The sequence below is a fragment of the Geotrypetes seraphini genome, chromosome 12 (genome assembly GCF_902459505.1).
Source record: "Geotrypetes seraphini chromosome 12, aGeoSer1.1, whole genome shotgun sequence".
In the NCBI taxonomy this organism is placed as follows: Eukaryota; Metazoa; Chordata; class Amphibia; order Gymnophiona; family Dermophiidae; genus Geotrypetes; species Geotrypetes seraphini.
Genome location: NC_047095.1, coordinates 47,257,493 through 47,270,535, shown reverse-complemented (window position 1 = coordinate 47,270,535; position 13,043 = coordinate 47,257,493). Strand labels below are relative to the sequence as shown.

Genomic DNA, 13,043 nt, shown 5'->3' with positions numbered 1-13,043 from the left:
CTTGAGAGGTGTTTAAATACCTACGTAATATAAATGTGCATGAGTTGAGTCTCTTTCATTTGAAAGGAAACTCTGCAATGAGACAGCATAGGATGAAGTTAAGAGGTGATAGGCTCCAGAGTAATCTGAGAAAATACTTTTTTATGGAAAGGGTGGTAGATGTACGGAACAGTCTCCCAGAAGAGATGGTGGAAACAGAAACTGTGTCTGAATTCAAGAGAGCCTGTAGATCAGGGGTGCCCAACGCGTCGATCGCGATCGACCAGTAGCTCAGGAAGGCAACTCGAGTCGATCGCACTCGTGTTGCCGTCCTGATCTACGGGCAGATCAGCCTTCCTCTCCAGTGTTCTCCCTAGGGCCTTTTAGCTGGGTGGTCCGCCCAGCTGTCATCTGCCGCTGCTGAACATTAAAAAAAACCCCAAAAAAACCGGCTTGGAGATTTCAGCCCCTAGCGAACTTATGCTCCGGGCTCTAACGTGTGCGTGCTGGCTTCTCTTCTCTTCCCTCCGAAACCGGAAGTTATGTCCGGGGAGGGGGGGGGGGAGAAGGGAAGCCGGCACGCACATGTTGAGAGCCCTGAAGCAAGCGTTCGCTACGGGCTAATGTGGGAGACAGGTTAGTGAAGCATTTGTTCTTCTTCCTGCCGGGTCCTGCCTACTTTCTGTTTCCGCGAAGGCAGGACCCGGCAGCATTTCCCCCAATAGGTTGATCACGATCTTGGGCTGATCAGCCTTCCTCTTCCCGGAGGCAGAATTGACGTCGGGGAGAGGAATGCTGGTTGGCCGAAGCAGAGAGAGCTTGGGGCCTGTTATTGGTGGTGTTTGGGTCCTGGTCCCCGATGGTAATGGCAGTGGCAGTGGCTTGGGGGAGGGCAGGGAGAAAGAAAGAAAAAGGGCAGGCAGGGAGACAGAAGAAAAGAAGAGAAACAGAAAAAATGAAAGGGAGGCAGAGAGAAAGAAAGGGCAGGGAAGAGGAAGGAAAAGTTGGGGGGAAGGAATGAGGTCTGGAGGAGAGGAAGCATACAGGCTAAAAGAAGGGAAGAAAGATTGTATGCACAGTCAGAAGAAGAAAGTGCAACCAGAGACTCATGAAATCACCAGACAAGGTAGGGAAAATGATTTTATTTTAAATTTAGTGATCAAAATGTGTCTGAATTTATATCTGCTGTCTATATTTTACACTAAGGTCCCCTTTTACTAAACCGCAATAGAGGTTTTTAGCGCAGGGAGCCTATGAGTGTCGAGAGCAGCGCTGGGCATTCAGCGCAGCTCCCTGCGCTAAAAACTGCTATCGTGGTTTAGTAAAAAGGGAGGGGGTATATTTGTCTATTTTTGTATGGTTGTTACTGAGGTGATAGTGCTTAGAGTCATCTGCTTTGACCTCTTTGAAAAACCCTGGAATAGGAATGATGATTAACATTTTCTATGCATACAGTGTGCTTTGTGGTTTTTTTAAATTTTATTGTTGGTAGATCATTTTGACTTGGTCATTTAAAAAGTAGCTCGCAAGCCCAAAAAGTGTGGGCACCCCTGCTGTAGATAATGGTTACTGTGGATGGACAGACTAGATGGGCCATTTGGACTTTATCTGCCGTCATGTTTCTGTTTCTAAGTAATTTGCTGTACATGGACACAGAAATGTAACAGAACAGTTGTCATGGTGTAAGCATGTAACATCCTGGCTGCAAGTAGACAACAGATCTGGCTGTTCTTAGTAAGGTTGTATATATAACTTTAAAAAAATGGTAGTCCCATTCAAAAGAAATGTTCAAAATATTTGATGCTCATGGAAGTGACGTCATCGTGGCTGATGGCAGCCTAGAGAGATAGCTCCGCAGACCCCCGTGCTGATTTTGGCTATCTTCGCGCGATTTCGCGAGCCTGCACTGCATATTACCTACAATTCGATTGTGTAGCTGCTTTGCTGTGTCTCGATGACGACGCGAAAAAAACAAACCGACATAAAAGCATTTTCTTCACCGATCCCGAACGGGCCTCCTAAGCCTAGCTCAAAAATGGCGCCCGATCCGACCGCGGCTGCGGAGGGCTCACATGTCGATGCAACGTTGCCAACTTTACAGCTGGAGATGCGTGGCTGGTTTCAGGAATTAAAATCTGAAATCTCTGCAGTTCGAGCTGATATCCACGCTGTTGTTGCTGAGCTAAAACGTGAGGTGGGTGAAATCGGGAATCGAGTGGGAGAGACGGAGACTGCAGTGGAGGCACATGGCTCTGAATTAACACACTTGAGAGGCAGGATTGCAGCGTTAGAGGAAAAGGCTGATGCGAGCACCCTAAAGATGGAAGATCTGGAGAATCGCTCCAGACGGTGCAACCTTCGCTTTCGGGGTGTGCCTGACACTGTTTCTGACTCTCGCTGCATGGAGGTGATTGATCATATATGCATTCAGGCACTGGAGTCCGCTGGTTTACCTGTGGAGGTGGGGAAACCATTGCTGGATAGGGCTCACCGCATCCCTGGCCCTCGTGATGTGAACCGTCCTCGTGATGTTGTGGCCTGTTTCCATCGCTATATGGATAAAGAACATGTGCTTAGGGCGGTGCGGCGCTCTGGGGGAACTGTTAAATGGGAAGAAGCGGACATTGATGTCTATCCTGATATAGCTCCAGCAACCCTGGCCCGCCGTCGCACATATAGAGACTGTACCCGTATACTGCAGGAGCACAGTGTTCGATATAGATGGATTTATCCTATCGGATTGGCTTTTACACATGCAAGCAAGACTTACACTGCAATAACTGTGGCGGATGTTCAAGCTCGATTGGTGGAAGCTGGTTTGATGGCAGCTTCAGAAATGGCTCCACTTCCTCAGAGGTCACCTGTGCCCAAATCAGGAAGAGGGTTGGGATGGCAGAGAGTGGCTAGATCGGCTGCAGCTCGTCGCCCTTTGGAGGCGGCCACACCCTCACCCACTTGAACATTTGTTTTTGTGCAATGTGCTTTAGTAATTTTGTGCTGTGTCTGTTTTTTCTTCTCTTTGCTGAGCGGCTTCTGTCGCGAAGATTGTTTATAGGGCTTGTTCTGGGGGTCCCTTTGTGAACTGTTTCTCTACACTTCCTGTACCGTGGTTTCCAGGTGCTTTGGTGGCTGGACCATGTGGGGTACTGTTGGGGGGATGGGGGGAAGGGGGGATGTTGGAGCTGGGGAAAGTAGTGACCGAGTGCTTTCTGGTATGATTGTATGGAAGTGTGTTTGTATAATGTTTTTCTTAGGGTTATGTTTGCAGGGGTTGGATGATTTGGCTGCTTTGGAACAAATGGTTGATTTGGCAATGAAGTGCTTTTTCCTTTCTGGTACAAATGGATAAACTCACTTTGCTATCTTATAATGTACATGGTTTGAATTCTCCACAAAAACGACGCTTGTTATTTAAAGAAATGAGCCGCCTGAATAGTGCGGTTGGATTTATTCAGGAGACCCATTTTCAATCTCACTATGAGAAATTGCTTACACACCATAGCTACCCACACGTTTTCCTTTCTTCTAATAAGGTCCGGAAAAAGACCCAGGGGGTGGGCATCTTAATTCATAAACGCGTCCAGGTGGTATTGAGAGAGGTAGTGCGGGATGTTGAGGGCCGCTACATATTGGTCAAGGCTGAGTTGGATGGCACCTTGTATAGTTTGCTGAATGTCTATGCCCCAAACGCTGGTCAGGGGGCCTTCTTTACATTGCTAGAACGTGTGCTGTTAGATCATGTAGAAGGTACACTCCTTGTGGGTGGAGATTTTAACCTTACTTGCTATCCTCAGGAGGATAATTCAAATTCTTCCATCCGCTACGCTAGAAGCGACAGAAGAGCTTTGCTGCGCTTCCTGCGTAGGCACGATTTGATAGATGTGTGGCGCTATTTACATCCAGGCACGCGAGATTACACATTTTATTCATCGAAACATAATTCATATACTAGAATTGATATGTGGATGCTGCCTCGTATTGCTCTACCTCGAGCCCTGGCCTCCAGTATTGAGCCCCGGGTGTGGTCAGATCATGCTCCTTTGACTCTGGAGATACAGGTTGGACAGGTTAGAGGCGGCCGTCGCTTATGGCGTATGAATGACTCTTTGTTGAAAGATCCCAATACCTTGACTCTTTTAGAGTCTGATGTCAAGGAATTTTTTGTATTCAACGACATAGCTGGCATTAATGTTGCAATTCTTTGGGAAAGTTTTAAAGCTACCCTTCGGGGTTGTTGTATCTCGAGGGGGTCGTACAGAAATCAATGTCGAGTGGCCCGCAGATTAGAACTAGCGTCCCGCCTTCGACGCCTAGAGAATGCCCACAAGAGAGCCCCGTCGGTGGCTGGGGGGGTAGCGCTGACGGAGTGCCGGAGAGATTTACAAGAACTTGATTTAGAGGGCATGGCTTGGGCCCTGCAGAGGCGGAAACAACGGTTTTTTGAATGGGGTGGTAGGGCGGGTCGCTTGTTAGCTGCACAGATCAAGCAAACTCAAGCACAACATTCCATAACTCGGATTCGTAATGATTCGGGTCAGCTTTGTGCAGATGATGGGGACATCCATCAGGCCTTTTTATCCTTCTATCAGACTCTGTACACTCCGGAAATTGAAGCCACGGAGGGGGAGATAGATGCTTTTCTATCTAACGTCACCTTGCCTTGTTTGGCGGAAGTTGATGCGGAATGGCTCTCTTCCCCTATTCAACCCGCTGAGGTGGTAGCGGCTATACGTCATCTGGCTGCTTCCAAGGCACCGGGTGTTGATGGCTTCTCCCCCCTGTTTTATAAGAAAATGGAGGCCCATATAGTCAATCCTCTGGCCAGATTGTTTAATTCTTTTTTGGAAGGGGATTGTCTGCCGTATTCGTTTCGTCAGGCAGCGGTCTCCCTTCTTCTTAAACCTGGGAAGGATCCCCTCCTTTGTGGGTCTTACCGCCCTATCTCATTGTTAGGAGTTGATTATAAGCTGTTTACCCGTATTTTGGCAGTCCGGTTGCAACGTTTTCTGCCTTACCTAGTTCATGGAGATCAATGTGGCTTTATTTCAGGGAGGCAACCTGGTGACAATATCCGAAGAGTGTTAGATCTTATTGGAGTGGCCCATCAAGATTCTGTTCCGGCAGTCCTGTTATCAGTTGACGCTGAAAAAGCCTTTGATAGGGTTTATTGGCCGTTTATGTTAGCGGCCCTGAAGAAGATGGGCATTTCGGGTGCTTTTCTACACTGGGTGACTTTATTATATGCTGCCCCGGAGGCTTGTTTAAGAGTTAATGGAAGATATACTGCTAATTTTATGATTCGTAGAGGAACTAGGCAAGGGTGCCCTTTGTCACCACTGATTTTCGCGCTGGTCATGGAACCTTTAGCAGCCACTATACGTGCGAATGCTGATATTCAGGGAATTGTGGTGGGTGGTGAAGAACATAAGATTTTATTATATGCTGATGATATTTTGTTTACCTTGACCCACCCACATCGTTCTTTGACGGAGGTGCTTCGTGTTTTGACTATGTTTGGTGTGGTGGCTGGCTTTAAAATTAACATCGAAAAATCTGAATTGCTTAACGTTTCCCTTCCGGACTTGTTGGTAACGGACTTACGTGCTATGTTCTCGTTTCGATGGGCGGCTAAATCCATTAAATACCTTGGTGTGCGTATATCTCGAAGACTTACTGACCTTTTTGAATTGAATTACCCTCCGCTGCTAAGAACTGTATTTGCTGATCTGGATCGATGGGAGGGTTTGAGATTGTCTTGGATGGGTAGGATTAGTGCTTTGCGTATGAATGTGCTGCCTCGTTTTTTGTATCTGTTCTCCTGCCTACCTCTCTCAATTCCTAAACGGTTCTTGCTTAGGCTACAACGGCGGGCCTTTGCTTATATCTGGACACGTAAACCCCCTAGGGTGCGGAGGGAACGTATGTACTGGGACAGGTTACATGGGGGAATGGGTGTCCCTGATTTTTCTACATATTACTATGCATCCCAACTGCAAGGACTGTTTCATTGGGCATATCCCTCCCAGCGCTGGGTATCTCTAGAACAGGCCTTACAACCTACTTACCCTTTGGCAGCAGTGCCCTGGCTGTCTTTTGATATCCTTCGAGATCTGCAGATGGGGACATCTTATGGGATGGAATGTACTTTGCAGGCGTGGAGCCGGGTTCGACGAGCTTGGTTCCCACGTCAGCGCTATTTTTATGCTACTCCCATTAGATTTGCCCCTGATTTTCTGCCTGCTAAAGATACTGGGATTTTTCGGCGTTGGGAAATGGAGGGTCTTAGGGTCCTAGGTCAGCTGGTAATGGGTGGACAACTGGTACCCTTTGCTGCCTTGCAATCTATATATGACCTCCCCTCGACTGATTTTTTCGCCTATGTCCAACTTCGAGATTTTATGGTGAAGAGGGTGATCCCGGAGTGGGAAGGGGCAGACTCTGCTTTTTTACAAGTATTTAGGATGGGATCTGGGGTGGGCCTTATTTCACGTCTCTATAGGGCTCTTTTATACACTAGACCACAGGCCCACACATATGAACATCGTTGGGAACTCTTGCTGGGGAGGGCCTTGGATTATCGACAATGGGACTGTCTTTATGGTACACTGCTGAGAGTCTCCTTGGCATCTCCCTTAGTGGAGCAGGGATATAAGATGCTATTCCAGTGGTACCTTACGCCAGAAAAGGTGCACCGTTTCTATCACTGTGGGGACGGGCAATGTTGGCGCAACTGTGGATGTCTGGGCTCCTTTGGACATGTGTGGTGGGATTGTATTAAGATTGTACCTTATTGGAAGATGGTTCAACGACTGCTGATTGAAGTGTTACGCTTACCCATCCTGTTGCGTATGGAAATATTTTTACTTAACTATCCTTTGGGGAGTTTGGATATGGATCAGAATCATTTTGTGGCCCTGGTTGCTACGGCAGCCAGACTTTTAGTAGCCACATATTGGAAGCGTGACTCTTTGCCTTCTCGTACTGAACTGTTACATAAGATTGACCAAATTTACTTGATGTCCAAATTGACTGCTTTAAATAATGATTCCTGTGGAACGTTTCATCGACAGTGGTCTCGTTATAGCTCCTGGCGAGGTTTACTTTGACATTTTTCTTATTTTCTTTTTCATCTTCCTTTGTTTTACGCTTATATTGTATCACTCGGTGGGGGGGGTGGGGGGGTTCTGTTGTTTCATATGGGCAATGTACTTTTGCTGTTGGCATGCTGCCTGTGTACTGTTTTCATTTTGTTTAATAAAATCTTAAACTTCAAAAAAAAAAAAATATTTGATGCTCAGCCAGCTTATACTTTCTAATTTAACACAGGTAATTCTGGAGCTTCACCCCTCTTTCCCACCCACTACCCCTCTTCAATGATGCTTTTGAGCGAATGGACTAACACCACTGTTAAGTAATCTCAATTTTCTGTCATCACTGTTTTATAGAATTACATCTTTTGGTTTAATATTTCTGTGTTTCAGGATGGAACAGAATGAATGTGAATGTCCTTGTGAATGCCCTCTAGAGGTCAATGAGTGTACTGGCAATCTAACCAATGCAGAAAATAGGTAAGATCAAACACATTCCAGCATTGGCAATAAAGGGGAAAGGGAATGGGATTTATATTTCCCCTTTCTGTGGTTACACATTCAAAACTGTTTACATGTATAGAGATGATTAAGGGCTAGATGCACTAAGAGGATTGGTAAGACCATGTGGGTCTGCACCAATCCGATTTTTTGGCCGATTCGAAAAGTTATTGATGCACTAAAAAGTTTACATGCAAATTATTCATGTGAATGTTCCTCGTAATCTCTAACTCTGCTATCCAATGATCACTGTGTGAGCGACTCTCACACATGCACAGAGCCGGCAGGGGAAGCCCGAACAACTGATAGACAGGGGAAGCCCGGTTAGCAGGCTCCTGCCACTCAGCTGTTCGAGCAGGAAACCTTTTTTTCTTTATACATGCACAATATCTGCCCCATTAAAAAAAGCCCCCCCAACCAATGACGGCCCTCCTCAAGGAACCAACGAACGCGGCACCAGGAAACCTCCCCCACACACATACTAACAAAAAATAGCAGGAGGGATGGCCATTGCCTTTCCCCCCCATGTGCCAGCAAAAACGGCAGGAGGAATGCCCACTCACTCCTGCCAATGTGACCCCCCCCAAAATAAAGCAGTGATAAGGCAGGAGGGATGCCTCATGCATCATGCACCTACCCCCGCATTCCCCCAAACATCCCCTACCCTCCTCCTCCCACCATAAAAAAAAAGCAGGAGGGATACCCATGCCTTCCTGCCACCAGAGGTCCCCCACCACTTCCAGTACCTTCTTAGAAACATTGGAGCAGGATAGAAGCTCAGTCTGTCCTGCTCTTAGGATCGCCGCTCCAAAATGGTGGTCCTTTCCCTCCCCGGTGCATCATGTGATTTTGATTTCAAAATCCCATGAATAAGCTAGGATTGTTTTATCTAAGGGTCATGCTCATCAGTATTATAGCATGTTTGTTATTGCTAGCTTCATAGAAGTACAGGCTCTGGCTGTGCTGAAATTGCTTGAAATGATACAACCAGTGCTACGGTATATATGTCCTTGGTGTGGGAATAACTCTTAATTCAGTGTGAGCTTGAACAGTGTTCAAATTAAAAGAGAAGAGGTTTGGAGGGAGGTGTACAAGTGAGACTGGGGAGTGATACAAATAAATAGTATTGATTGTTTAAAATCTTTAAATGTTCTGGCTGGTTGAAAGTTTATTCTGAGCATGTACACTGAGAGGAGGGCATGTTTGCTTGGCAATTATCAGCATATAAGAAATAAATTACATTACATTACATTACAGATGGCCAAAAGTTCAAAGAGGAACTTAAGCTGAAAGAGTTGTGAGTGAAATTCTGATTGCTTTTACTTTGCTTTTATAAAAGAAAAACAAGAGTATGTGTGGTACTGAGAAATACTGATTCCTGAATAAAACATTCTCCTTGGATAGGAAGGGTGAGTGATTTGTGAAAATACATTTTACTTTACTGAACTTGACAAAGTTTAGAGTGAGAGCGTTATCAACAAGGGATAAATATATAATCCTCACATACTGAAATCTGGTTTTAGTTATTTCCTTTTGGCTTTAAGTCTGTTCTGACCTGTTAAAATCTATGAAACTGTGGACTATGGAAAGGGGAAGTGGATTTGGGAAGGGCTGGGGAGATACTGGAGAGGAGGGAAAAGAATAAATTTTGAACCTAAAGGTGGAGGGATGGGGGGGAGAGAGGAACCCAGTTTCGACATACACGATCACAGCACTTTTAACCATTTTGCCTTTAACATATACACAAGATTGACTTATAGACAAGTATATATAGCATACATTTCCTTGAACCCATGCCAAGCACAGCAACTTGGTGAATTCAGTACAGGCAGGCAGAACAGGGGCATAGCATGAGGCACAGGTCAATGAAAAGAAAACTGGAAATAGTTTCAACATCCACACTATCTAGTGCCCACAGACATAAACCTAAGACACCATCAAAAAATCAGTACTGGTTAAGCCACTGAATTGGAGCAGTTCTTTTATTTTTTCAGGTATGAGGGTCCATTTGATTTTATAGAGAGTTTTAAGCTCCATCATTACTGTATGCATAAGCGTTCAGGTTAGTGGAGTGCATGGTTCAATGATCATCTGCTGCTGTAGAGACACATGCAAAGCTGCAGTATGCAATTATGATGGAAATGTCCATTTCAGATTTGGGATAGAAAACATGAATATAATTCTCTGAGGACAAGCAGGACAGCCTAGTGTCACATGTGGGTGCATCATCTGACTGAACCCCAGTACAGAGATGCTCCCCAGTGTTCTCTTATTCCAGAAGCTTTTGGCAGAATCTACATGCATACTCTTTCCCATGTACCATCACCACATGGGAACAAGGCATTTTTTTTTGTGGAGCAGAGGATACATTTCTTAGCTCACTATCTTGTTTTTTTGCCACTAATCGAGTTTGCCAATTTTTTTCCTTTGCTGTGGTTCTTTTTATGGAGTACCTCAGGGCCATTTAGGGAGCAGCGCAGGGCCGAGCAGGAGCTTGAAAAGCTCGCTCTTGCCAGGTGGTTCTTTGGCTGCAAAATCTGAGGCAGCCTTCTAGGGAGGGAGGGAGGGGCTCAGCGCGGGGCAGGAGTTCGGAAAGCTTGCTCCTTCCCGAAATACCGCTGAACCATCAGGGATTGAAAAAGTCAAAAAAGATATATGGGGGAGGGGGGTATAAAAATTGTTAGACAGGCGGGATCTCTCCTGTCCTGGCCTACAACTAGACCACCAGAGAGGGGACAAGTGTACAGGGCAGGAAGGTGGGACAGGGTACAGAGCATGGCAGGGAAGGGGGACAGGGTGTAGAGCCTGGCAGGGAGTGAGGGGTTGGGTACAGAGCCTGGCAGAGAGTGAGGGGGGCTGGATTCTTAGCCTGGCAGGGAGGGGGACATGCTGCATAGCCTGGTTGGACAGGGAGGGAAAAGGGCTGGGTTCAGAGCCTGGCAGAGAGGGGGAACAGGGTGCAGAGCCTGGCAGGGAATGAGGGGGGCTGGGTGCAGAGCCTGGTAGGGAAGGAGGCTGGGTTCAGAGCCTGGCAGGGAAGGGGGCTGGGTGCAGAGCCTGGCAGGGGAGTGCATGAGAGAGGGGACACTAGATGCAGATGCTGGCAGGGCATGGCACTTCAATACTAAGCCCCCTTTTTATATTCGAGTCAACCATTTTTCTTGTTTTTTGGGGGGGAAATGGGGGTTCTCGACTTATTTTCAAGTATATACGGTAATTATTCATTTATTAATACTACTATTTCTTTTTGGAACAATTTGCCACTGCAAATAAGGACTGAACTTAATTATTTTAGCTTTTGTAAAAAGTTGAAGACGTTTTTTAATATGATATTGTTTAGGATATTTTGTTTTAATTTGATTTAATGTGATTTCTTAAAATTCTATTTTAAATCAAATTTCATAAGTATCCACTTTTTTAAGCAAAATGGAAAGAAACAATTAGGTAAATACCACATAATTCTTTTTTAAAAATGTATTTATCATTTTAATATATACATTTCAAGTATAAACTTGTACAGATAGCAATATAAGAGCAAATCAATACAAAAAAAAATATAACAAGAAAAATGTCCCCTTAATCGCTCTAGTCCCCAATAATTAAGATCCAAAAGGTAGATAGCGGAATCAAATAAAGAAATCAAATAACTGAGGATTACATGATTGATCAGGCTGAGATCCAGTTGAAATAAACACCTTCATAAACTTAATTAGGGCATTTAAGTAGTATCTTTATCCTTCTCCAATCGCGATAATGAAAGGAAAGTAGTCAATTGGAAAAGTTCAAAAAAAACATATTTTGTGAGGAATAATGAATCACACTTTACAAGGGTAGCGTAGGAAAAAAGTTGCCCCTAATGCCAGAACCCCAGGTTTAAGTAAAAGAAATTATTTCTGTTGTCTTTGGGTATCCCTAGCTAGATATGGGTACATTTGTACTTTTAAACCTAAAAATTCTTTCTGCATATGTTTAAAGAAATTTTTCATAAGCCAGTTTTTTTTTTTTAATTCTTTATTCATTTTAAAAAACTTTCATCAAGTGTACAATAATCATAATAAACACAATGAATCAATGCACTTGTATATCTTATCATTATAATCTAAACATATAGATATAACCCTCTCCCCACCCTCCCTCAAAACCCTTCATTCATGTAAAGAACCCTATATTTGTATCCCTCCCCCCTCCTATTATTATATGTTTTAATTTGGGGCCATAGCCACCGTCAATAATAATGTAGCAGGCGTAACTGATTCTGTATCCGAAAGTTCAAGTAGTACTGCTACATTCATATCAGAAGCAGCAACTTGCTGATGAGTTTGTGGTTTTCCTGGTAGCTAATAAACTTGAAATAAAGAAGGTAATAAATAGTTTCTCAGAGATTTCCAATACTTCAAGAAAATATCTTTTCAATAATTCCCTTGGAGTGTATAAAACACTCCTAAAGAAATGAATCAATCTAATGTTATTTGAACGGGAAGAATTTTCTAATGACTCTTAAGTTTCTTCGCAGATTGGTGTTATCCTTTATCAATATTTCTTGAATCTTTGGCTTGGAGCGCGCACGATATGGCAGCCTAACTGCAGCGCTCCCGTATCCAGGCAACAAACGGAATAAAATAAAACTTCTACTTTTTTGAATCGCGATTAAAAATACATAAAACAAAGTCGGAGATAGCGAATATGAAGCAGGGGAAAGCTGAAAAACCTTCGACATCGGGTATCTCTGCAAAAAGAACAAAAGTTACTCCTCTGTCACCATCGAGTGTGCCGTTCCCGATGGAGACTGAAGAACTCACTGAAAAGTCAGACATTATGACAGAATTGTTCAAAATAAAATTAATGCTGACTGAAAACGCCAACAAAATATCTGAAGTCAAAGAAGAACTTCTTATAATGAAACAAGAGATCCAAACTGAGAGACTGAGAATGACAGTGCTGGAAGAAAAAATGGAGAGGTTTGATTCCTTCACACAGGAATATAACAAAGATAAAAAAGAAGTAACAGCTTTAAAAAATCAAATGGTGGACATGGAAAACCGAGGAAAAAGAAAGAACATCAGAATTTTGGGGCTGGCTGAAAATATTGAAGGGGAAGATCCTGTGTTATTCCTGGAAAATCTTTTACCTAAACTGCTTCAGCTCAATTCAAAATGGCCGTTAGAAATTGAAAGAGCCCACAGAATTCCAACAAGAAAGCCAGTAAATCAGACTGCTCCAAGACCTTTGATATTCAAGGTATTAAGATATCAACAAGCTCAAGAAATATTAAAAATGGCAAAAGCAAATAAAAACTTGAATTATAAAGGATCAAAACTGATTTTAGTACCAGATTTTGCTAAATATACAGCAAACATAAGAAAACAATTCCTTACATACAGACAGCAGCTGAAAGAAAAAGGATACATATATGGATTATATTATCCATCCACTATGAGAATATCCAGTGGAAACAAATCCATATACTTTCAAGAC

The 13,043-nt window shown here is 44.0% G+C and overlaps 1 protein-coding gene across 1 annotated transcript in view; it reads left to right on the top strand.

Annotated features, from left to right (window-relative positions):
- CACHD1 (cache domain containing 1) overlaps nt 1-13,043 on the top strand; it is a 389,271-nt gene that overhangs the window by 317,039 nt on the left and 59,189 nt on the right. The window contains exon 21 of the mRNA XM_033916184.1: nt 7,461-7,547. Coding sequence (XP_033772075.1) covers nt 7,461-7,547 — 87 coding nt within the window. The remainder of the gene's footprint in view (nt 1-7,460; nt 7,548-13,043) is intronic.